Here is a 27,119-nt window from a genome sequence, read left to right as displayed (position 1 = left end):
TAGAACATACACAACAAACAAATAACCAACCAGAGCAAGGGGAGGGAGCGCAGTGTCCCCCAATAAACTCAGAGAAATGGATTTTACGGTGAATAAAACTCTTTCCTACCACTGGGGGACACTGCAACTATGGTTATATTTCAAAGTTGCCCCTAAGGGTGGGATTGCTTTGAAACAGCTGCGCCTAAGACCTTGTTCTCAAAGCTAGCATCCTGAGATGCAAGTCCCTGGAACTTGTAGCGTTTGCAAAAGGTGTGCATGTAGGGGCCCGGCCCAAATTTTGGTTGAAGCACCATGATGCACCGCCCAGGAATCAGCGTCCGCCACTAGTCTAGTCACTTCAATGTAAGCCAAAAGAATAGTGGATGTTAATTAACGAGCAAGAGATTGTTTATATGCCGGTCAACTGTTCTTTTGCATATCATACAAAATGAAAAGCTCATTAGTCTTATGAACTGAAGCAGTACAGTCCACATAGCACTTGAGGGCCTGGTCTACATCCAAAGACGCATCAGAAGAGGACTTTGTGAGAAGCATTGCCCTGTCACAATGAAAAAACAGAAAAGGGGGGTTGCAACACAATGTCCCCAAACTCAGACACCAGAGGAGTTAGTGCTCAAAGACCCCAAGCCTCTACAGGATGTACAAAGGGGCGCTGAACATGTAGAACCCCTTCTAGGAAGGTCTGCACATCTTTCATTAAAGCCAACTTGAGCTGAAAGAACATTGAGACCACTGAAAAATGCAGCTTCAAAAAAGAGAGACGGCAACCCTTGTCAAAATCCTCCTGCAGGAAGGATAGCAAGTGGGAAAGATTAAACCTGGAAGTGTGAAAATGTGATCTTCATGCAACTGAACATAACCGTTCCATACAGTAATTTGCAGAAGATTATGTTCTCCTCGCGTGAATCATAGTCTGCACAATCTTGTGCAAAAAAACCCTGGCCCAAAGGATTGTGATTTCAGTAGCCACGTCGTTAAAACCAGATGACCAGTTGTCCCATAGATTGTAGGCTTGCGAGCAGGGCCTTCTCACCTCTTTGTCTGTTTTACCCAGTTTGTTTATTAGTTTATAATGTTTGTCCCCAATTGTAAAGCGCTACGGAATATGTTGGCGCTATATAAATAAATGATGATGATGATGATGATGATCTAAAGAGTGGCACCGAAGAGGATCTTGAACTAGAAGATCTAGACAAAGAGGTAACCTGTCCCACGTGGCCATTCCGGAGCCACCAAAATGTCAGCTACCTGTTCCATTTGTTAACACCTGTGGGAGGATGGAAATCCACAGGTATAGATACCCCAGACGAAACTTCCACAGGATCGTCATGGCTTCCATGCACCTCGCCTTGGGTCACTGGATGTTGTGCAGAACAGACAAAGTTCAGTGTCATGCTTTGAGATCTATCTCTGACTGACCCCCAACACTGTGCTAGTTGAGCAAACACCTTTACGTGAAGGGACCATTCTCCTGGATGGACCCTGTTTCAGCCTCACAGTAGTCCACCCCCAGGATAAATGTGAACATGGTGTTCCGCACAGAACATAATCCGTGCTGTTTCCAGTATGGCAATGCGTGTTGCTCCCTGACGGTTCAAGTAGGCTGCCACTGTTGCATTGTCCGAATGGACTTTTAAGGGCTTTCCAGCCAGAACATCCTAGCCTCGTTAGAGTGCTCTGTAGATTGCTCTTAACTCCAGAAAATTGATGGCCAATAAGGACTCCTGGTGGCTCCCCACCCAAACAGATTGGTGTCCATCGTGACTAATATCCACTCCCAGTTTTGGAAAGACTGACCCTTTGTAAGATTTGGTCTTAACAACCACCACGTGAGGGACTGGCGTATGGCAATGGACAATAGATGACAATGTGATGACCTCCCTGTCCAGCTGATAGGTGGACCTGGACCATTTCCTGAGAAAATCCAGCTGAAGCTGCCTGGAATGAAACTGTGATTAAGGTGCTTTGAACACAGACACCATAGTCCCCTGCAATTTCATACACCCGAGTAAAGACACCTGCTCCTGTTCAGAATGGAGAGGACTCTGTCCTCCAGGAAGAATACCTTCTGGCACACTGTGTTTCACATTGAGGCAGTGCACCATGTCACCGCCTCCTTTTCCGCTGCCGCAATGTCCCCCTCAGCATACCAAGCCTGGGTACTCACCTGGCTGTCTTCCTTGTTCTTGCTGCTAAAGCTGCTCTCTCTCTGAAGGAGATCTGCTCCAGTGGTCATCCTCTGTATGCTACATAGAGTCGGCTGCTCATTGCTATGTGCAGCACAGATAGTTGACTGAGCTCTGATTCTGCAGTGCGGCGGCTATCTCACCAGCCTGATCATTACTGCTGTACTGAATGCAGTGGAGCTGGGAAAAAGCCTCGGGAAAATTCTAAGGCCTTTTGCACAATTTACACCCTAACTGCATCCCAGACAGATCCTAAATTCTCTAAATTCTCCTAAATTCTTATCACCGGTGCACCTAGATGGTCCATTCTGATGGTTCATTCTTAATATTAACACCTACTCTACCCTCTCAGGAGAAAGTGCATCTAGGGGTGAGGAGAGGCTCACTGTGCAAAAATATAAACCTTACATCAAAAGCCCAACCTGCTTGGAGCCTGGGTCATTACACTGTCCGCTCTAAACTTGGGGGGCCATAGCCTATATAGGCAATTCCCCATTTCCTCTCATTTGCTTTAGAAGTGCCCCATATTGTCCTGGTAATGTTGATCAGCCGATTGCAAGAAAGTCCAAGATAGGCCTTTAAATGAGTTGTGTGATAATATCAGATTACATTCAGCAATGACAAAACTTGCATGGCCAATGTTATATCTCATAGCAAGCAAGTGGCTTGCAGTTTCTTCAGAGCAGATTGAGTAGGTGCACTTTAAGGATGTTTTCAAAACAATAAATAAGCCTTGACATAATTATACCCTGTCTATGCGTTGAGATGAGTTTTTCCTTTTTACTGTGTGACAAATTGACTTAGTTGCACACACATATTCAGGATTCTCTTATCCTGAATACTTATGACCAAGGGTTTTCCACCCATAATTTAGAATACTATCCCTGAAATATACTAAATGCCATTTCCCTACACTGCCCCTCATTATCCTCATTACCTTATGTAGTAATGTTCTTCATAGTGATTTTAGGAGAATTCGCTTAGTGATCATATGAGTGTGTATGATGTGATTACCAAGCACTTTTATTCATTCTGGATTTTACAACTTTATGTACTCCAGGAATAACATCCCATAGTTGTCTTCATGATATTTGTCATAGTTGTTAAGTGTTAATGATTAACAACTAAACTAAGCAGCAGATAAAGTCATTTGGCATCCGAGAGTGTCTGTGTCACTAGATATAATTATGTACATTAAAAATTAGCTGTAGTTCAGTTTATAAGCCATTTACTTATTAAAATATCAATGTGCTTTTTATGTATTTGCTTTACTATCTAGCATAATATGCACTTGCCTACCATTTGTTTAAAAAAAAACCTAGCAAAAGGAAACCAACAATGTTATTTGAGAAATATTAATTTGCAATTAGCTCAATCACAGAATAAAAATAATGTACGTTACTCATTTTTGTTTAGCATAATCCAAGAGTGTTAGATATTACCCATATGTTTATCAACATTTGCCATGTTTTGGAGTCTCATAAAATAAAATAGGGACTTCCAATCTTAAAAGGCTGAAACTGTGATATAATTGACAGAACAATTGGGTTATGCTCAGACAATACACTATAAAAATGTCACACAGTACAGTATCCTTACAGCATGGGTACAACTAGTCCGGTTGATGCTGCGGTTCCGGCGGTCCAGCAGGAAATGGTAAAGTACAATATTAGAGTGGTAAAAAGTGCTGGAAATCCAAACTTTTTATGAGTTCCCCGCTGGTAGAGAAGCATGATGCCTTGTTTCCCATTTTTCACCAAGAGAGCAGCAGCTTTAACCAAAATGAAATGGAGGAATGTCATAATTAATTGGAAGCAAATATATCGTAAAATACTATACAACAGAGAGCCAGAACAATTGCTAACAATTATAATAGTGCAATTGGTAAGAAATAAAGTAAGTGATAAACAACCTGGATCTTCTTGCAACCTAGAAATTAGACTGTAGTAGTGATAGTTTTTACTTCCTTTTATTTTGGATATTAATAATAATAGACAGGTATTGGGGATTTAAGAGGTGAGGTAAAAAATTGTAAATCCCGGCTAGGTCACATTTTTTTTCTGCTAGAACATACACAAGGGTTTTCTTCAAAAGCATATATTGGCGTAGTCAGCGTTGCATTGTGTATCCTACATTACATAAAGCCATGCTTCCCTAGGAAGTTTCCCACTAGATAATCATGGTGTCATATACACCAAGAAATTGTATGTTTAAGACCACCACCATCTCTGGTGAGAGACTATATATATTACAATTTATGATTGGAAACTTTCCCCCGGAGAGTTTACACAACTTTTGCTGATCAGTTAACCCTTTCAGCTCTTCTCCTGCTCGGTAATAAAGGAATGCTTGTTCTGCTGAGACAATATGCCTTATATCTGGGTTTACTTTTTAATTGTCACATGTTTTTTTTCTGTAATTATTCAGCAATATATAATCCCTAACCAGTCCATAAATCCACAGTTGTACTCCTTCCAATAGTGAATAATAATTGTAATAATTTTATTGGTGCGTGATAAATGTTTTATGGATAAGGTGGTCATGAAGGGGGTGGTATGTTGCCTTGTCTCATAAAACCATATTATCATTAGGAATTTTGTTGGACAACCACGAACCCTGGGATTAATTTTACTAGGTATTTTTTTTGGGCAACCACAGACTATTGGAATTATTACAGATGAAGGACCTGGTTGTTGGTATTACTTTTTGTTTTCATTTATTCACAATACAATTATTCACAATGTCACCATTTGTTGACAGAATGAATATGTTGACATTTATATGGTCACCATTTTGATGTCGACAGCATAAGTGTAAACATATTCGCCATATCGTGCCCAACCCCGTGGTACGGGGATTTAGCTTTTGGTGTGACATCTACAGTTTTGCATAGTGCACCAGATTTTTTGACCTTTCCACAAATGTGCATGTCTAGTTTACAGAAGCATCTCCGTATAGAGTTAAATATGTGCGCACCTTGATGTGCGTTGGTCACGGCACGTTTGTGCACCAGAGCACAACTAAGACACTATGCTCTACACATCCAGTACACTTCATAACAAGGTCCTATGACTGAACTGAAACCTCCATTTGCCAGCTAACTATGCTGGGGGTCCGCCGACAGCTGGGAGAGAGGCAGATATAGCAATGACTGGCAGCGGAACCTTCACATAATAAAATGACGTGGACAGGAGGCAGCAGCAGGGACATTAACTAGTATAATGTCTGGGGGTTTGTGGCTGTGGGTTATCTGTGCTTTAAGGCTGGGGGACACTGGGCTTTGTACGTGGGATTGTGGGAAACTGTGGTGCTGGCTGCTGGCTGCTGGTACCATGTGGTGCACCGTCTGGAACAGTGGTCTAGTGTGAGGAAAACATAATGCAGATAGCGTTTCCTATTTCCTAAATTGGGAATAATGGCTGCTGTAAATGGTTAATCTTCACAATGCTATGATGTATATTTGTTGACTAGACATTTTTTCTGTTATGTTATGTTTATGTTATTAGCTGTTTACTAGTGCCAGCATTAAATGTGAAGATGGAAAGCATTAACAAGAATTTGATGCAAACGTGCATCTAATATGTTTGAACAGAGGCATAACCCTCAATTATCAGGGCCCATACACAATTTTGGTGGGGCAACAATGTTCCTACATTCCTTCCATATGAACCCCACGCTGCTCTATAGAGGTGGCGGGTGCATGCACAGTGAGACACCATATTTAGTTCCTGAAAGTATGAATCAGGCTTCACTGGAATTCACGGGATCTCCGCACATGCTCAGAATAGCAGAGTGTGGGCTCAGATAGCAGATGCAGAAGCACTGTCGGACACCCCTTACCACCGGGCCCCACAGCGCTGTGATGATCATAGTTCTGCCCATGTGTTTAGCTATAATGGAGCTTATCAACCAATTTTTTTATTATTATTATTATTATTATGTACTTCTTTAAAAAGTTCAAAGGGGCTGCAGTCAAGTGACTGACGGGGCTTTGAGTGGCAAAAGCTTGAGGTCTTCAGAAAAATTAAACTGGCCCTGGCCATACTGCTTGGTGTGCCAAGATCAATTAAATAAGTTCAATTAATTTAACAAAAGAAAGGGCAGTAATACCTTAAAGGAGTAGTACACTTTAAGAAAAGAGACCTTAGTAGCTAGCCAAAATGGGTTATTTCCGGGTTTCTTCATGGGTCCATGACAGTTACCTTTTAATCAACATCTAGAAACATTTTAAGAATATCTGAGTACCTGAGAAGTAGCTATGCACTTAATATAACACCTGATTGGACAAGAGTCACAGTCATGTGACCAGGTGCCACATTCAGTACATACCCCGATGGTGTGCTGATGATTGAAAGGTAACATTGAGGTGCAGGCACAAAACTTCTAAAAGTGGACAACAACTTTAAATAATCTAAGTGCTATAAAATGGTAAAACAGAGACACCAATAGCACATGCCAATAGTTATACTAATAGCTGAAAGATTTGTACTAAATTTTAGCCTAACAAATAGTTTTTGTATACAATATAATTGATAAATCTGGAAACCTTATGTAATGAAGGAGATCACAGAAAATCAAGAAAAATATGCTATTTTCAGTGAATGGAAACAGTTGCTTTCTGCACATTACATCCTGCTGTATTACCTTGATTTATAGTATGATTTGACTCCACACTCCCATTTTTTCCAAGCCACATAGAGCCTGTTGGACAGTTATATTCAGAGACATCCCACAGTGTATGTGAATCATGTGACCTGTAGAATGTAAAGCACAGGACATTTAGTGTATCTGCAGCAAGAATGCACATGTTTATACATACTAAAATGCTGATAAGTTAGCAGTGAATTGGATGCAAAAGTATAACAGAGTTTCAAAATAATCTGCAACACAACACTTGTGTTAACATAATAAACTAGATAAATCTTTCACCATCTCTCACTATAGAGAGATTTATACAGCAACACCAGCAACATATCAGAATATCCACTAAAGGACGATTTTTCGCAATTTTTTTTAAATTCGTAAAAATTTGCTTCAAATTCCTCCCCAAAAACCGTGAGATCATTGTGCCAAGTGTCTAATGTGTTAACTAAGTATTCTTTTTCAAAATCATACAATTTCAAAAACGTGATTTCGCCAGCAAAAAATATCTGAGCTTTTCCCATTCATTTCAATGGTGTTTCCAGCATGGTCACTGAAACGAATGGAGCTATTGGAATGAATGGGAAGAGGTCCAGTAATAATAAATATATAACCGGGCAGCGTGTCCCGTCCAAAGTCCTCAACCAGCCCCAGCAGCGAACAGCCTGGACTGATCTCCTCTAAAACTGAAAGACCATAAGTGTGCCCTGCCATAGTGCCTCCATAGGGTCTCCTCAACAGATACTACAGCCCTGTGCTGATAGGACTGACATTTGTATTGAAAGCTTTGTCCCACCAGAAAGAACACACAATAGGCTCTAAGAAATTAGAAATGTATTCAAAATCATCTACAAATAAAGAAATGATAACAAAAGCCTCATGACATATACATATAAGGACAGAAAGTGCATGATGTTACTAGATACATAGAATATCACATATGGAGATAAACTCCTATATACACTCCACAGTTAAAAAGTCATATCTGTGAACAAATGGAAATGATCAATATGATGTGGGCATCTGACAGCTGAAAAGATCTATTGGTCATCACCATCAGTAAATGAGGCCCAAAGCAGTCTCTCAATAGAAGAAATTAAGTGGAGGCGAGTGGCCAGCTCACCTCACTGCCCATAGAAGACGTCCTGCAGCAGAAAGTGAACTCTATTATAGCGGTAAAGTTCATCATCATCATTTATATAGCACCATGTCTCCCCTACAGAGAAACAAGCTGTAAACTCGCTTCACCAGCCGTACCTGACAGGGAACGCCTTGATCATCATTGTTTAAACGTTCAATAGACCATCCACTCTGTTTTACATGTTCCATCTTGCTGTTTATGACAGGTTTGATAGAAAGCAATCACTCTCCGTATGTAATAGCTTTTAAGTGGGTATGGACTCAGCAGCTGCAGTTAGTCAAGATGCTGAATAGGAACCACTCGTCCCCTGACTATAATATGTACAGAAAGATATTCTTGTTTCACCCTTCCATGAACAGGAGAATTAGGTTATCAGCTGGGTCCTGTGTGAATAATCAGCTGTTACAAAAAGCCCTTCAGACTGCCGCATTTCACCACAAACAAAAAACAAACGCTTTTCAAAGATGTTTAAGTGCTGCAATCATGGGAATTATATACTGTCCTAGACCTAGGAACTGCCAATCACTTATCACTCAAACAAATTAAAAAACGCTGAATATTTAGTCAATTTATCTTTAGATTGAGTATCTGCTGTCCAAAGAAGCAGCCAGAGAGCTCTTCTAGTTACGGCCATTGAAAGCATAATTCTGCCTGAAATGGTAATGGTATCCAATGATGCCTCGCAAACAAATTCTATTCCTCGCTGCATAACTTCAATGCTTTCAGCAAATATTGTCCACTAATATTTTCCTGGACATCTATAAGAAAAGTCTCACCATAGTCTGAGTGCTCAAGCCAGTGAAGCCATGACTACCTCTGATTTCAAGGCAGTACCAGAATAACTATGAAGTTTATTAATCAGCATCTTATATAGGAATAGTGGTCCTGGTTAATAAACTGGCTATTGCTAAGTCCATTTTTGGAACTGAACTTCATTTCTGTGCATCTCCATCACTGAAGGGATACATCTTTCTAAAATGTTCTTGTTAGACTGAGGTTTTTCCACTTGATCCCATTCTTTATTAATTAAATACTTTACTACTCTGTGCTCTCTCACATCAGTCCCTGTCGAGAGAGAGAGAGCGAGAGACTCGGTGCTCACTCACATCAGTCCCTGCAGAGAGAGATAGAGAGAGAGATAGAGACAGAGAGAGACTAGGGTCAATTTGATAGCAGGCAATTACCATACTAGTATATTTTTGGAGTGTGGGAGGAAACCGGAGCACCCAGAGGAAACCCACGCAAACATGGGGCGAACATACAAACTCCACACAGATAAGTCTATCGTCAGGAATGGAACCGATGACCCCAGTGCTGTGAGGCAGACGTGCTAACCAGTAAGCCACTGTGCTGCCCAAATTGATGCTTCATCCAAATCCATGATTTTTATATGTACATGAGAAAAATCTCGGCTCTTTCTTAATTTTCTCATATTCACAACCAGATTATTCCTCCGCATCTTCCAAAGAATCAAATTCTGGATGGGAAATTCTGTCCATCTGACATTGCTTTCTTCATTCCCTGCATATAAAGCCTACTTTGTCACAAATGATTTAAGCATTCTAGCCATCAGCAACTTAAATTGCTCAGGGGGCTGGGGATTACTTCCTTTGGGTTGGGAATTACATGCTGCATAGAAGACCCCTTCACAATCAGTAGGCAAAGGTTTGTCACAGGCTCCACAGATCCAATGCTGCTGGGCTTTACTCTTTTTCTTTCCCTTCAAAGTTTCTACAAGAGTCCTGATATGGAAGAGTATTACTAGATAGCAAACAAACTACAAAATCCAAAACACCAAGCACCCCTAATTTAGGGGCTTAACTAGGGCAGGTACTCTTCAGGCTGTTGGAGGTCGGACTCCATCCCGTTGGCAAATGTTCAGTTGCTCCTGTGCTCCAATTTCCCACTGTGATGGCCAGCGGTGCTTCCAGGAAGAAGGAATGCTGATATTAGCGATTCTAAGGTCCTCCACTGCCTGGTCCTCCATGTTGGCGTCCTTTAACCTACGCGTACGTGTAAAGCATCCATGTTGATGTGCACACCATTTTAAATTTTTCATTATTATTTTGTACTGCACTTTCTACCAAAGATAGCAAGTAGTAGTCCCAGGGCAGCCAGTACTGATTCCCAGCTTGTACTAACCAGCAGAGCATAGGCAAGACCATAGAGACAGGTTAGCCCCTGCATACACAAAAAAAACAAACTACTACCTGTCCTCTCTACCTTAGCTAGACAAAGGAGAAGAAGAAGAGGAGCTGCACTATATAATACCAGGGGGCATTTCTATTTATGTGTCTCTATTTCAGGCTAGAAGGGGACTAACTCATTGGAATGGCTGCCATGGAGGTATGAAGGGTAATTGAAGGGATTTTTATCACTAATTCCACTGACTGACTTTTAGTAGATCTCCCATAGCTTTGGGTTTTAAAAGGGTATAGTATTTATAAATTACAGATTAATCTCATTGCTGAACAATAGTGTATCTGAAAAAATAGCTCCCTTGCATTTTACTTAATAGCTACTTGACAGATGAATTACTAGAATGGACAAATTAGGGCATCATATCACATACTTACTGATCAGATGAATTTGTTAAATGGGATGTTTCTGGGTCTGGAGTACAAGAGAAGAAATATGGCAGATAGACTGTTACAGTCACAGTTGTTACCTGTAACAACAAATACACTTTAATTAATGTATACATGCTTTTTCTTCAGGTGTAATATTACATTTGGTAACACACAAGCTTTGACTTACTTTTTAAAGCAATTAGGGGGGAATTCAACTGACCGCAGGTTTTTTTTTTACACCTCGTTAAGTTATTTTAATGCGGTTTTCACTCATTTCAGAGCGGGTTAACTTTACCCGATATTCAATTACATTTTTACGCAGTGGTTTTTTTGCACAAACGGTCCTATCGCGGACAAGGAGAAGATCCATCGAAAGTATAGAGAAGGAAGGAGAAGCATTAAAAGCTATTCAATTGTTTTTTTAACGCGGCACGGTAAACTGTCAAATCTCCAGTTTTATCTGGCACCTCTCATGCTTTTGCAAATATTTAAAAATATAAGAAAACTATTTGAAATCATGCAATAATGTAAAAAAGAAAAAAGAAATTATGTTTATCACTAATGCATAACCTGAAAAAGGTGATTTTCTTTTATAAAAAGCATGTAAAAAAGACATTTCATAATAATAATAAACACACTAATATATTTATGTATGTTATGTGTATTAATATGTATGTACTAATGTGTTTTGTCATGGTATAGATGATTGTATAGTAATAAAAAGTAAAGTAAAAAATATAGTAAAAAAAAGTACTGTATGTAGATATTATAAAATAGAAAGGTTGTATAATGTAATAAAATGTGTGCCAATGCATTTATTTTATTATAGCTGACTGCGTTAAACCCTCTCCTTCACTCCCCAAAAAATTCGCAAGCACCAATGATTAACGCGCAGGGGCTGGCTTACCTGTTTTAGAATTGAATTACACGATTTTTTATGCGGCGGTAGCTAAAATCGGTCACGCCAGCAGGTCAAACCCTACGCAGGTATTTATTTATTTTTACCCGGCAGAAAAAAAAACAACCTGGGGACAATTGAATTCCCCCCTTAGCTTTGCTATAATAAATACATAAAGTGTTATAAAGTATCAGATTTTACTTACCAACAAAAACAAAGTCTCAAGAAGCTTGCTCAGCTGTCTGAGATGTTTGTGAGGTATTGAATTAAATAGCTTCAGACGTACTTTATTGATCTTTACATTTAGAAACACAAATAGGGCACCCAGTAAACCACCAATTACACCAAGGACAATACTGGGGATAAAGGCCAAAACACTCATATCCAATAGGTCTTTCACCTTAAGATAAACAAAAAAGACAGGCTGTTAATCTAACAACAACACACATTCCTAATGTCAAATCATTATTTCTACATCTGCAATCTTTACAATTCAGGACATGCTGGGGAAGTGTTTATGTTTCAAAATAAAGATGTTATTTTTATTTTTCTATATAAAACTAACATAACATGAAATTAAATCCCTCGACTCCAACTAAACACTGCCGCTACCAACTAAATCAGTTTAGGAAATGGCACAATGCTTGCATGACTATTGTAATAATTAACTTTTCATCAATGCTGCTCAGAAGACACTAGACGCTATGGGGGGAATACAATTGCAATAAAATCCGCACAAGGTGCCTCCAGAACGTTTGCGAGACACCTAGTGTGGATTTTTTTTTACAGAAATAACGCTAATTTATGCTCACACCCCATAGAGCTGCAAGCAAAAATGAGCATTAGTTTTTACTCTAATAAGGAAGAACATCGCGCCCAATTGAATCTGCCCATAAACAATGCAATTAAAAGCCATAAAAGACTAAATTATAAATTGCTATAACATGGAAAGATATTTTATAACCGGGAGTGCCTAACCATTCTGCTGCCTAAGGAGTTATATGGCGTCCTGCTCACTTCTGAAACAGATCAACATTATACTCATCATACAAGTATCACTTTTATTATTATCCATGTGCCGAAAGGGTAGGACCCATAAAGGTTTTTTTTGCAACAACAAACATTTGCATTGTAAACTTATTAACAAAAGTTTGCAGCCCCTTATAACTTGCTGCCTGGGACAGGTTGTCCTATCAGATACACCCGTAATTGTAACATATGTATATGCTAGTGAGCACAATTCTTGGCCATAATCTATATCCCATTTATTTCCATATTAATTGATTTTCAATAAGGTAATACGTACCCAGAATATTATTCTCTGTTCAGCTTTGAAAAATCCAAAATAACCTTTATACAGAAATCCCCCAAATGAAGAAGAGAACACTTCTGTAGTGAAGGACGCTATTAAACAGCAGAAAAATGTTTGCCAGGCCAACTTAATGTCCCAGAACGATGCTACCTCCTCTAGAGCAAAGAGAAGCCCTCCAACGGGCGCTCGGAATACAGATGCAATACCGGCTGCCGCACCAGCTGTGATAAACTGTCTCCTGCAGGGCAAAGTATTCATTAGCCTCAGTTATTCTCTTTGCAAATTCAAACACTGGAATATATCAGGGAGTATCGCTTGATGATAATCTATTCCTCTTTTGTACACAGTTTGGGTTAGGCAGAATGCACATAAGTTCCCTGCTGGCAACATTTCTTTACATACATCATGTGCAGCTATCTGTCCACCAGGGAATTTACATATGTCCAAAAAATCTCAAGCATGTTTTAATGTAGAAGTGATATAAAGCTACAAAGGGGGTAATAACAAGGTCATATATTTTGGAGAGGGTAGGAGTGAAAAACTTATAGAAAAATAATATTGTTAGAAATTATTATGTTACTACAATATTAGGAAATGCTTGGAGAAAACATTCAGTTATTGTAGTTCAATCAAGGAATTTAAATATGCACAATACTATGAACAACAGAACAGCAGATAAACTATTATACAAATATGCAAATTATTTGTTCTATTGGTCATTATGTGTCATCTAGATGCTTCTGTATCTAATTCCCCCTGAATTAGAAGAATATTGAGGTATTCACTGTGCTAATAAAAAGGTGATCTTACCTAAGGCCCTATACAGGCCATAATGTATTATCAGGTGAGGAAGTGACCAGCGTTCATACACTGGACAATGCTCCAGGTGATGCCTGGAGAACTCTGAACTTTGGAGTCATACCTCAGGAACAGCAACATGAATATACACTGTTAGGAACACGCTACATAATAGAAATATAATACTTTCCTTAAATATGTTACAATTCTACGGATTGAACAATTTTGTTCATGTGTTTTTCTCTTAAGGCCCACAAACAAAAAATAAGGAGTGAGCAGAAGCTAGAAACTGAAAACTATTAAAGTATTTTTTATGTTAGATTTTTGTTTTATCTGCTTATTTATTGCAAAACTATTTTAAAATTGGGCATTGGGGCAGAACTTATCACAGGAACATTACAGTGCTTTAATTAAGATATTTTTAATTAGGATATTTTTCCTATTCCAAGTTTGATAAGAGTCACAATTTTCACCAGTACAAGCAGCCAATAGTTGGGCTGCACTTACTTATCTGCTGAATTCCGAAACCTTGTAAAGAATGGGAGATTTATCCGCAAAGTGTCACACTTAAACTGGCTCAGACCATATCCAGCCACCGCTCTGAAATAATAATTGATTTGTCAGATGAGAATCATTGCAACAATTATCACTAGTGTTTATCGTTCTATTACATTAATAAATTTCCTTCTGGGCACAGTAATATTTGATAATGTTTTCTCCCGGTACTTGATATATTCTAGCATTAAATACTACAATAAAAATGTGCTAGGAAAAATGTGATAAAAATATGAACCATTTTTCAAACTTTCTCTTTTTTATTAAACCAAAGAACAAGGAGGAAAATCACAAATGACTGTAGATGCAGCACAGCAGTGGTAGTACGCTACTTCAGCTAAATATAACAAGCAACATAACATAAAAATGTCTTCATTTAATGTAATATAGTGTATTCGTATTTAATTTATGAATGGTGGCAAAGCGTGCCCACTAAATATACATTTAGAAAGGCTATTAAAACCCAGTTGTTTCCTGTTTAAATCATACTTACCTACTTTCAGGAAGTGAGGTCTGGGAGATCCCGGGCAGGGGGCGTAACTAGAGGGCGGGAGTGGGCGGTGCACAGTCGTCGCGTCACTTTGACCCCCCCACAAACAAAATGCCGTTATGTCGCAGGGGAGGGGCGGGGACAAAATGTTGCGATTCACGCAAATCGCGTTATTTTGGTCAGGAAATTGTGGAATGCGGGAGACTTGCCTGCTCTCCCGGAAGTCCGGGAGACCGACCCGGATTTCCGGAGTCTCCCGGACATTCTGGGAGAGTTGTCAAGTATGGTTTAAGTGAATACATTAAATAATAAAATATTATAAATCAGAAAATAATTGAGTTACTGGGATGTGGGTGGATGTAAGTGTGAATGCTGCCATGGTTAGCTCCTATACATGAACATCAAGGGTGGGTTTTGAACAATTAGTACAATGGGACTTGACCGCTCACTATGTGACTCTTCAATTAATTCTAATTCCAACATTTTATTAATTTCTTTCGACAATGATTTTCTTTGGGCTTCTGACATTCTATAAGGTTTTAGCAATAACTTGAACCCCTGGTACAGAGACTATGTCATGTTTAACGACTGTTGTTTTACCAGGTATGTCCAAAAACAAATCTTTATTTCTTAGGAGAAACTCTTTAGCCTCATGCTGCTGAATGGCTGGAAGCGTTTTGGCTACTGTTACTTCCAGCACCAGAGGTCTAGCCATTACCGGAGGGACCGAGGTAGCAAAAAGAGATACTCTATCTTTCCACGGTTTTCTTTTACCTGGCTGGTACATCTTATAAATAACTTCACCCACTTTACCCATTATTTCAAATGGTACTTGCCATTTGGTGAAAAATTCTACCATAGGTACCAAAATAACTACTCTGATGGCAGGAGCTAAGGTGCACAATTGGGCATTACGGTTATACATCCTTTGTTGTGCCTGTTGGGCCTGTTCTAGGAGCTCTCTCACTATCGGCACCACTTCAGCTACTCTTTCCTGCATCTGGGAAACATTTTCAATCACCGGTTTATAGGAACTGGGCTGTCCCTCTCATGTTTCCTTTTCAATATCCAGTAATCCCCTAGGGCAGTGTTGGCTAACCTGTGACACTCCAGGTGTTGTGAAACTGAGTCTAGTAAGACCCAGAACTGTACTCCGTATTCAAGATGAGATCTTACCAGCAATTTATATAGTGGAAAAATTACACTGTCTACCCTTGCAACAATGCCACTTTTTATGCATGCCAACACTTTATAGGCCCTTGCAGCTGCTGCTTGACTTTGAGCACTACTTTTTATTAAACCCAGTTCCCTTATTTCGTAAACCAACCTCTTTTGTCGCACTGTATCAAATGCTTTTGCAAAATCTAAGTAGACCACATCCACTGTACTACCACGGTCTAAGTTCCTACTAAGTTCCTCGTAGAACCTAATTAGATTAGTTTGATGTGACCTATCCCTCATAAATCCATGCTGATTCCCACTAATAATCTTATTTCATGTTCCTTATTGCATGTTTTATTACATTCCTTGTAGATACAGAAGGACTCCTAGGGGTAAATGTATTAATTTCTGATTTTTTCAACTCGCCGCTATTCGGCAAGTTTGGCGACAATTACGATAAAGGCAAAACAATCCCTTTAAATCCATTGCCGCTTTAAATTTTCACTGCAAACTCACCAAATAGCAACGGGTTGAAAAAATCGGTAGTTAATACATTTACCTCCTAGTCCCTTCAGACTTAAACCATTTAAATGCAAGCGTCTTCCTTTTCATTTCTTCCCTTATCTTTTTATTTAGCCACATTAGGCTTAATTCTTTTACATTTGTTTTCCATACTAATGAACTTATACGTGCATGTTTCCAACAACATTTTAAAGACTTTTCTTTTGTATTTTTTCCTTCAAAAACTGTGTAGCAATTTATGTACTTTATAGACTCCGTTAGCATATCAAAATTTGCCTTTCTAAAGTTTAAAGTCCTAGTTGATGACTGTTGCTTCTGGAAACTAATTTCAAATGAGACCATATTAAGATCATTGTTTCTCAAGTGCTCACTTACTTGAATATTTGATACAAGTTAACCCGTGCATGATACTCATGCATTCTAGTCAAATCAAGCTACTTAAGGTGTTAAAAAGGTTCTTGTCATGCATTTGGGGCTAGGCCAGGCCTCCTCAGGGGAAGAGCGTTACTTCCCGACGCAAGCGCCCTTTTTTAACGTGGTTTTGTCCACATGTCACCACCTCATCATTTTTCTCCATCACCTCATCCTTCATCTTTATCGCCACATCTATCCAGATGTCTATCCAGACACAAGGATCTCTCTCAGCGATCCTGAGTATCACACTCCTGACTACCACTGTCACCCCCGGCAACCACCAACCACTCCCAACCGTCACTTCTCCTTCAAGAAATATATATATATTTTTTTAAAATCTTTATAAACACTTTTAACAATTAACAAATTAAATTAACAAATTAAAAACATCTTAGTATACCAAATTTCAGCCCTTTCTGAGTTTTTTTCCCACACACACTAAGAATTTAGTAGGTCAGTGTATAACTCCACCCAGCAGGTGGCGCTGCAGCTTGGTTTTATTTTTTACACACACAGACAGACTAACACACGCCACTTGGCATTTATATTATAGATTATGTCTAGTTTATTTGTTATTACTAGGTCCTGTATAGTCTGGTTTCTAGTTGGTTCCTCTAATATTTGGGACATGCAATGGTCTTTAAGCGTGCTCAGAAACCTGTTGCCCTTAGTTATACCGCAGGTCTCAGTACTCCAATCAATGTCCGGATAATTAAAATCCCCCATAATTAAAACTTAACCTAGTTGTGTAGCCTTTTTAATCATACTAATATTACTAATATCTGGTGGTTAACAGCATGTCCCTATCAGCAACTTCTCTGAACTTTTTCCTCCACTAGATATTTCCACCCACAGTGCCTCTATATTATCACCATTATATGTACGATTAATATGGAAATACACAATAGTTCTAGATTAGAAACCATTAATACCACTTTCATACTGCCGCCCCTGCAATATCCCGGGTTTTTGAAGCCGGGTTTTTGCAGGGTCTCGGAGCGTCCCAGCTCAGAAACACCATTCATACTGCACCTCGGACCCGGGAATTTCCCGGGTTGACCCCATTCATACTGCACAAGTCTGTGCCCTGGCAATTTGTGGGAGTCATCACCAGAGCAGTTTTCATTGGCTGAAAAATGGTGATGTCATTGAAAGGTGACTGGTTAATGCTGGAACACAGCATTTATATGTCTCATAATCTGGGGATGTGATGATTCATGCAATCAATATAATAATATGTATAGTATTTGGGATCTAAGTACCTTTCTTCATCACTCAGCGACTGAACTTATCATTCGGATTCCTGCACAATATTTACAAAAAGGTATGGTAAGAAGGTGTGTACCAAGATATTGTGATTTAAAGGTGCAGGGATAATAACTATTGGTGCTTAGAATTTAATTTTACTCTATGGTAATAAAACGAGGCAGCAACTTGACATGTACATTGAGCTTTCTTCTTTGTGACCCCTCTGTGGCTGAAGAATGAGCATTATACAGCTGCAGGGACTGGCTAAATGACCTTTAATTGTTGATGACCTTTATATACTACTTATATTCCAAATTTAGTGTACTTGTAGCTCTATTCTGGTTGATGTTCTTAATTTTCTCACAATCCAAACCCAATTACTACATTTTACTCTTTCCCCTTTTAATAAAGAATAAAGAAAACTGAGAGGTCACCTTCAGTTCCAAAAAATGTATGTACACAGCACAGTAGAATCACTGTGAGATATGCTGCACACAGATCTGTACTATAAAACATACTCCTCAACATTGCCCCACAGTTCTTCATGATTCACTGACAGGCAGACAGCCAATCATCTTGTTTTCTGTGCAACCCAGGTTGAAAAACCCGGGTTTTTCCATTCATAATGCAGGCAACCCGGGTCCGACCCGGGAATTACCCCTCGATAAATCCCGGGTTGAAGACCCGGGTTTTTAGACCCGGGATTTTTGACTTGTACCATTCATACTGCACCAAGACCCGGGTCGTTTGAGCTCGACCCGGGAAAAACCCAGGATTTTGGTGCAGTATGAATGGGGTATTAGTCTCAAAATCACTATTCAAACCATGTGGGGATAGTGTCCACCGAATAAATCATCCTGGCACGTGCCAATTCGGTATTGGAGCATCTTTTTCTCCACTCCCCCTCAATTTTTTGTAGACCACTGAAAAATTCAATGTATTTGATATCGCAGTTATAGAATTTTCTAAAATGGGATGACAGAGAATGCAATTCATAGCCCTTTTTGATATTCCTTCGTTGTTCACCCCACCTCTCTCTAAATTTTCTGGAGGTTCTACCAATATACTGTTTTTTGCATGTACACTAAACTATATATACACAGTTAGTAGAGTTGCAGTTCATAAAGTTCTTAATACTGTATGCTTGGCCCATTGATGAGGATTGTACATCCATTCTGCTTTTCTAACAGTTAGAACCTTTCTGTAAATAAATCTAGGGTATTTGGAAATGGTTCCCTGTAGGAGGGGGTCCCTACTCAAAATAGGCCAATGACGCCTAATGATTTTCTCTACATTCTTATAGTGGGCATTATATTGTGTGATGAACGGAATTCCTACTGTTTTTCTAAAATCACTATATTCTTCCTCCCCATTTCTTCGGACTAAAAGTGTATTTCTGTCCATACTCACAACTCTTTTTAAAACCTCATTCAATTGGTCATTCTTATACCCTTGCTGCAGAAATTGTTAATAATGGTGTATAAAGATCTTACATCTGCAGTGACAAGGGTATATCCTTCTCGCCACTGTATAATTTCTAATTTGATTAACACATCCATTGTGTCCCTTAAATGGGATCTAATGTGTTTCATGAGTGGTTGTAACTGGTGATCCAAAAAATGGGATAAATTGGAAGTAATCCCTTCCATTCCGGTCACTATCGGTCTGCCTGGAGGTGTGGTAAGGCTTTTGTGGACTTTAGGAAGGGTGTATTGAACTGGAATGGATGGGTTAGGGATTGTGATGTATTCCTTCTCTTGATGAGAGATAGCCCCTTTTTCTCATATCTTTCCAAAAGATGATTTAATTTATCTATGATACAAATAGATGGATTAGATCTCAGTTAATTATATATGTCTGCAACACTCAATTGTCTCAGGATCTCGTCATTACATTTATCTATATCCCGTATAACCACACTACCACCCTTATCCGCGGATTTAATCACTATATGTTCATTCTGTTTCAGTGATTTTAACGCCGATCTTTCTGCTTTATTAAGATTAAGACTCTTTTTTTAACTTTTAATTTCCGTAAATCCTCCTTCACTAACGTTTCAAATGTTTCAACAATAGCTCCCTTACAATGTGCAGGAAAAAAAGTTGATTTTTTTTCTAAAGGGATGTCCCTTACTCTCTCTGTTTTCTTTTTTGTTTTGTTTATGGAAAAACTTTTTCAGACTAACATTTTTAATACATTTTTAAAGATCAACATAAATGTTAAAATTATTAGGATCGCTTGATGGGGCAAATTTAAGCCCTAAGAGACTTTCTTCGTCTTTAGATAATGTGTATTTACTCAGTATATCTTTACTACTTCACCCTTAGGTGGCAAAGAGTTGACCTCCTTAGTCTGTCAGGTTTATTTTTGTGGCTCGCCCCTCTTTTTCCCCTTTTCCTCATTGATTTTTTGTGGATCCGTTTTATTTTCCTAAAGAAAATTATTGTTGGTTCAATCCCTCATATCTATTCCTAGTCGTAATGGGGTGTCGAGACAAAGAATTATGACTGTGTTGTCTCTCTCTCTCCATTTACGTTGATCCAGGGATTTGTTTATTCCTACTTTGTGCCAATTATTCCTGAATCCAGAGTATTGTCTTTCCTTCACATGGGTCACTCCTATATCTGTCTCTTTGATAGGGAGACCTTGTCAAATCATAAGGCTTATTTCTATACCTAATATTGCTCTCTCTATATGGATACCTATTCTGTACCTCTCTATGGTTGTTAGTGAACCATCCCCTCCTCTTGCTGTTTCCCATTCCATTCACCATGGTCTTCCTAACTATCGTGCTGTTCTTTACATCTGTTTTCCCCCTGCATTAGACTTCCCTTTATCATTCCCATCTCCATGTCATGTCCTTCCCCATCTATAAATTTATCATATATCTTACCCCTGGCAAAATCTTCCCTATCCCGTCTATATTTTTACTGTTTTTTCTCCATGATAAGACTCTCCTGTTTATCCAATCTGTTAATAATATCATCCTCTAAATACTTAAAAACCTCTAGATTGGAGAATGGGGAAACAAAAGACTTCAAAACTTCTATCATGGTAAGGGAAATAGAGATGCGCACAGCTGTCCCAATTAAAGACGTAAAATACTCATATACAACAGCAGCCAAGAATCGGAAGATAGTTCACATCTACATAATAATTAACTCCACAGAATTGATACCACACCACCAACAACAAGACACCTATAATCACACAAATTGTGACTATATAGTGAGCGCTGAATCAATTCTGTGGAATTCAAAACTTCTATCTCCTGATTGATCCCTAACAATGTTTTCTTACTTTCTTGTATGATAAGTTCCATAAGAGAAAATGAGCAGTAACTTAGTATTCTAAGCCATTTCTCCATAAATTCGTCTGTGTCTGTATTGAATGTGGGTACCTTATTCATTCTTAAACCTCTAGGGATGATTTTTTCTGTCATTTACTTCTCTAGTGTGGTTATTTCCCACCAGATATTGCTTTCTTTATCAATTTCTACTCTAGTCTATACATAATCCCATCTAAATCATCCTCGTAACATTTAGAATCTCCTAGTTCTTCCGTTCCTCTAAATAACTGTTCCAATTTGGATGTTCTATCTTCTCTGTTTCTAAACATGACCTATATTTCTTTTTGATACAATTAAGTCTATTGTGTCCCTTCGGTATTCCTTTTTGCTTTGATATGACTGTTTTGCTTATATGCTTTAACAAGGGCTTCTTCTTATCCGTTACATTTCCCTTTCCCCCCTTTCCACCCCTTGACTCTTGTTGAATTCCCCCTTACTACTCTCAGTGTCTATCTTGTAAATACTTGCTTGCCCCTTTCCCCCTGAAGCCTAGTTTAAAATCTCCTCCAACCTTCCAACCATCCATTTACTCAGTAAGAAGACAAATAAAAGCCTCCAAAATAAACACCTTGCGTCTGGTGCTAACTAAACATTGGTCACTCCTGACCAACAAACCAAGACAAAACAAAAAGAGGTTACAGCACAGTTAACTTATAGGCAGATATCAGGCTTTTTCTCACAGTGACTCTGAAGCCCCTGTCCCCAAGCATTAGGGAGACTGACTGAGCTGCTTTGCAGCCTTTTACTAGCACCACTCAGGTGCTACTCCTGATTGCCAACAGAATCACTGGTAACTTGGAAGACCCGGTAAATATGCCTAATGGATGGAGCCTGCCCTCACTCTCCATTTATAACCCCAGGATCCATTTCCGGAGTTTCTACAGGCCTATAGCCCTTCAGCACATTACACACAATAACATTTTCCTGGGGTTTTAATACAAGCAGATTAGGAACCTAGGTGAAATATACCTGCCATCAAACACTATTCCAGCGACTTTGTCACAATATATATATTGAATTTCACCCCTAGGGTTTAAATAGTTTAACATTCTACAGTAACGATATGCATACTATATAAATATGATATATTAAATATACATCCGTTTGCTTACCCCACATGGATCATGGGTCCTTCTTGTCCACCAAAGAGTCCTGCTGACACAGCTAATGCACATGAGAAGAAAGTTCCAATAAAAGTTCTTATGTTAAAGATGTGTCTCATTGATGCTCCATTTAGGTACCCAATGACCTCTGGAAGACCACTGGCTGATCCAGATGGACAGAAAAACTGGAAAAAATAACATGAATATAATCTCTATTGTCCTGGTAGAACACGCATATGAAATATTATATGACATATATAACATATTTCCAGTTAAAGGTTTATTTGATCTATTTCAAATGTCAATGTTGTAAATTAATTTCAAAACAGAGTTTTGTGACTCAGCCTCCAAGACCCACCTTCTTATAGCCCCCCCCCCCCCCATCGACCCCTTCTCAAAGCTCTCGTGCCTAGCTGTGTTTCAAATACAATATGAAAAGATCTGTAATTTCTAATAATGACAAAGTCACATATACTGCTAATAATACTGTAGTCTGTTGCCTACTTTCATAATTGAAGAAAATGCTGAATTTCAAGTTAGAAGTTAGTGAATATAAATATGTCATTTTTTCCCACCCAAGTTCAGTGACCCCATGAAATCTGTTTTTCCTCTCAGACAGCACACAGGCTGATACTCAATTTATTATATTCTAAAAGCTATACTTACCACCACCAGTCCAGATGCACATAAGACCATAGAAAAGCCAATTCCAAGTATAAACAACCATGTTGTAAAAAAGTTCCCATGCTGAAAAAAATACATATAAAGACTAGGATGATATATACACTTAGGTTTCCAAATCTATACAATGAAACTCCACTAGAGCAGAATGGATGTTTTAAACAATTAGAACATAACATGTAGCTCAAGAATAATACCACAAGGAGCAGATATAGAAGAAATTGAATATAACACAAATGTACAGCCCGATAACTGTACATCTCGATAGCTTCTATTGTCTGTTGTACGACATACTTATGCACCCAAAAAACATATTTTGGTAGCTTATATACCGTGGTAATTGTATTTCCGATAATGAAAATTCCGACAGGCATTATATTGTATTCGTTTTTGTCACATTTAATTTATTTTTTTTGTAGGACTAAAGCCTGTTGGAATTTTTATCATCGTAAATACGTACCCAACCCCAAGAGAAATGCTGTCCAATGGGAGGGCCTCGTATATCTGGGTTGGGTCAGCAGGCCGCTTCCATCAGAGATCTGGAGCTTCGGTGTTCAGGTAAGTCTCTTTATATTGTATTCATTTTTGTCACATTTTGGTGTTTTTTTGTAGAATTAAAGCCTGTCAGAATTTTCATTATTGTAAATACGATTACCACCGTTCTCTTGATTATAGACTATTGTGATAAAGAAAGATTGAGTCATTCCATACAACAAAAAATGTGCCTACTAAATAATGAATAGGGGTGTAGTTTTTAATCCAATTATTTGAATCTGATCAGTAAACAAAAATAAATGATTGTGTCAATCACATTAAAGTTTTGATCAGACAAAGGAGAAAGACGTTTTCAGAAGGACAGTTGCAGGAACATTAGACTTTAATCATTTGATTGCAATGCACACACTTCAATCAGCTTCACTCCAATCCTTTTGGATGACAACTTTCTAATCTGATCATCGATCGATTTAGCTACCTGACTGTAGTGCACATTTTGCCACCCACACATATAACGATTCATTAACAATTTGATAAAATACGTGTGTGTTCAGTTTTACAGACTAGATTTGACCTTGATTTAATTTGATCTATCTGACAGATCTTGAAATGCCTGTAGATCTTGTAATCTAGGGGTGTATAATCTCTGTCTCCTGATTCCAGCACTGGGTACCAGACACTTCACTCAAGAAGCAAAATAGGTACAATCAATGACAGGGTGGACATATAAAAGATAGCGGGTTAAAAATAAATGACTATCCATACCAGTTATGGAATGCTGGTAGTCTTATTGCTGGCATTGCCCGGTAGTCCTTTCTCTTTTTGGAAAGGCTTATTTGTGCTTTGTTTCTTAGGAATACAGTCAAGAAATCTCTCTTACTCTTTGTATTGTTCTGGTGAGGCTGCTTCTATGGTTCTCCACTCGCTGACAACCTATTCTGCACTAAGGAGACCACACATGGGTGAAAAATCTGTTTGTAAGTGTATAGTTTGTCTCAGTACAAGTCTGTGTCATGTTCTAAAAATGTATTTCCATTGTTGAACTGACTGATTAAGTAGCAAATGTATTTGGTTATTCAGCCAAGTGATCAACAATACTTTATTGTAAAGTTTTAAGACGCATATGAGCTTTAAACACAGCAGTGGAGACCTCCAACTTGGATGTCTTCAAACAGGCACCATTGTGCAACTAGACATACACTCCCTGGTGGGCATTTTTCCAGACACAAACATATTGATTGCAGCCATTACATATTCATTGGCACATGCATCATGCTAGGAGTTTGGGTTTGTATTTGCCTCAGCAAATTTTACATTGGAAAATCAAATTTACATATTACATAAATAGTACATATTAAGATGATTGTAAATAGGCATATTAAAATAAGGTAGAAGGAGTGACGAAATAAATGATATAGTCTGGTAATTATGGAATTATACAATTTACAAGTAACATTGTACATTTCTTTTTAGTATATTTAACCCCCTACCTTGATATACTTTTCCACAAGCTCCCACTTCAGTTCAAAAAGATAATCAATTAATTGGTGCATTAAAAATCCCACTATGCCAACCACAACTCCAATAAGGGCCATCATCAGCCAACGATCCCAATCTGACCTATGGATGAAAAAAATCTACTGATTAATAATGTCTCACCATGTTGCTATGCATAGATGGAAAATGATTGTTAAAAGTAATAATTCAGTACAATAAATCAGTTTAAGCAACCAAGGTATTGAAATTCACATAATATAAGAATTTAAGGAATATGATTTTGTGATCCATGTTAGAGGTGACCCAGGCCGCCAACCGTATTCCTCTCGGAGGATAATCACAGCTATATTTTCTGTACTCTAGCTTGGTAGATCCAACTTATTTCAACGTAACGCACTATCCTTGTATTTTGTGGCTAACTTCACCACTCCACAGATTCTGCAGCTAAAAAACTGGATCTGGGTATTTGAGCTTATAATGCTCCATAAGGCCTCTTACGCACTGGCATGTTAAACATTTGAGAAGCAAATGTAATAATGTCTGACACTAGTAACCACGGTTTCTAGTGCTTCCATACCAACAGGTGTTTTCTCGAGTTGGGTTCCATTGTGTCAGCATTTTTTCCATAGGTTTCAGTTATTTAATGCATTGAAAAGCCTACAAATTCTAGTAAAATCACATGTAAAAACACATATCAATGGCTAATCAAACGTGTTTGCATTAATATGCATTTTACTAATGCAAGTAAAACACAGATGAGTGTGTGGCCATAGTTGCATCCTAGTACATATCTAGAGTCAGTGGCAGGGCCCACTGTGTTACGGAAGTCTGACAAAGAAGCACTGATGTAATACAGATAGAATAAAGTTGTTCAGTGCAGAGAGACAAGCTGCAGTCTGTTCACAAAATAGTACAATGGGAAATATAAAATGATGCAGTCTGCTACATGATACTTAGATACAGTGAATGCCCAATAGTTGGTAAACTAAGTGGAACATTATCCATGACAGTATCCATATTATGAACAAATTAAGTAATCCATTAACCATAACTACACAGGGGAGGGAGAAATTATGTCAATTTTAAAAAGTGCAAAAGTCACATCTACTGACACAGTAATCAAGGAGGAGGTGGTCCAAGTGACAGGGAAGCCTTCTTCAAACATCAAAACCTTTGCTTTCCTAACAGAGTTCAATCACTATCTTTATTGCTGATATATCAGTTCTCTTTTTATCATGAATTATATATGTATAGTCGTCCCTCTTGCATTCCAGAAATTTCAAATAAGGTCTCAGTGATGCTGTAATTATATTTTGTTATATAGTTTATTTCTTGTTTTTGACTTGTTTCACGGATGGCATGTTACCACACATGTGGGAAACAAGGATTACTGCTATTCTGTATGTTTCATGCATTATATTTTTATAAAGATTACATTGGTTGAGATTCATTTTTTTCCCTAAACTTAAATTTATCTTAATGTAATGAAATATTAAAAAATGATGTTAAATGTTAGGCAGACTGAGTATACAGTCTCTTATTAGGAACTAGTAGAAGTCGCTTATTTCATTGTACTACGCTACCCCAAAAATGATTTTCTCAAAGGATTTACCCCCACTTCTCTCTTATCACTATCATGATTGATCAACTAGATTTGAAAATGAACATAAAAGAAAAATAAAGAAATCAATATAGGACATAAACATTTTTGCCTTAGTGACAATAATTTAGCTATTGAAATGGCAAAAGATGAATGCCATTATTTTTACATGTAATTATGTATCATACTGTATACTGTACATATTTTTATATTTTAGACCTTTTACACACAGGAATTGAAAAACTAAGTTAACCTTGTACTTTATCAATACTTTTAAACTGACCATTCGAAAAGTGTTCTCCAATATTCGCTGCAGCATAGTGTACTATATACATAATAAGTGCTCTCCTAGAACTCCATTATACTGTACAGAGTGTTATCACTCCTAAACATTGCACATTGAAATGGAAGCAAAGCAAGGGAACACCTGTCACAAAGTATATATTTGTACAGAT

The 27,119-nt window shown here is 38.3% G+C and overlaps 1 protein-coding gene across 1 annotated transcript in view; it reads right to left on the bottom strand.

Moving 5' to 3' along the window:
* LOC142159002 (chloride channel protein C-like) overlaps positions 1–27,119 on the bottom strand; it is a 128,110-nt gene that overhangs the window by 77,507 nt on the left and 23,484 nt on the right. Inside the window, exons 4-12 of the mRNA XM_075213498.1 lie at positions 25,058–25,187; positions 23,058–23,138; positions 22,401–22,576; positions 14,057–14,149; positions 12,746–12,989; positions 11,645–11,839; positions 10,548–10,639; positions 6,834–6,943; positions 3,789–3,960 (exon numbers count right to left, since the gene is read on the bottom strand). Of these exons, the coding sequence (XP_075069599.1) occupies positions 3,789–3,960; positions 6,834–6,943; positions 10,548–10,639; positions 11,645–11,839; positions 12,746–12,989; positions 14,057–14,149; positions 22,401–22,576; positions 23,058–23,138; positions 25,058–25,187 (1,293 nt within the window). The remainder of the gene's footprint in view (positions 1–3,788; positions 3,961–6,833; positions 6,944–10,547; positions 10,640–11,644; positions 11,840–12,745; positions 12,990–14,056; positions 14,150–22,400; positions 22,577–23,057; positions 23,139–25,057; positions 25,188–27,119) is intronic.

This window comes from Mixophyes fleayi, chromosome 5, assembly GCF_038048845.1.
Source record: "Mixophyes fleayi isolate aMixFle1 chromosome 5, aMixFle1.hap1, whole genome shotgun sequence".
In the NCBI taxonomy this organism is placed as follows: domain Eukaryota; kingdom Metazoa; phylum Chordata; class Amphibia; order Anura; family Limnodynastidae; genus Mixophyes; species Mixophyes fleayi.
This window is presented reverse-complemented; position numbering and strand designations above follow the sequence as displayed.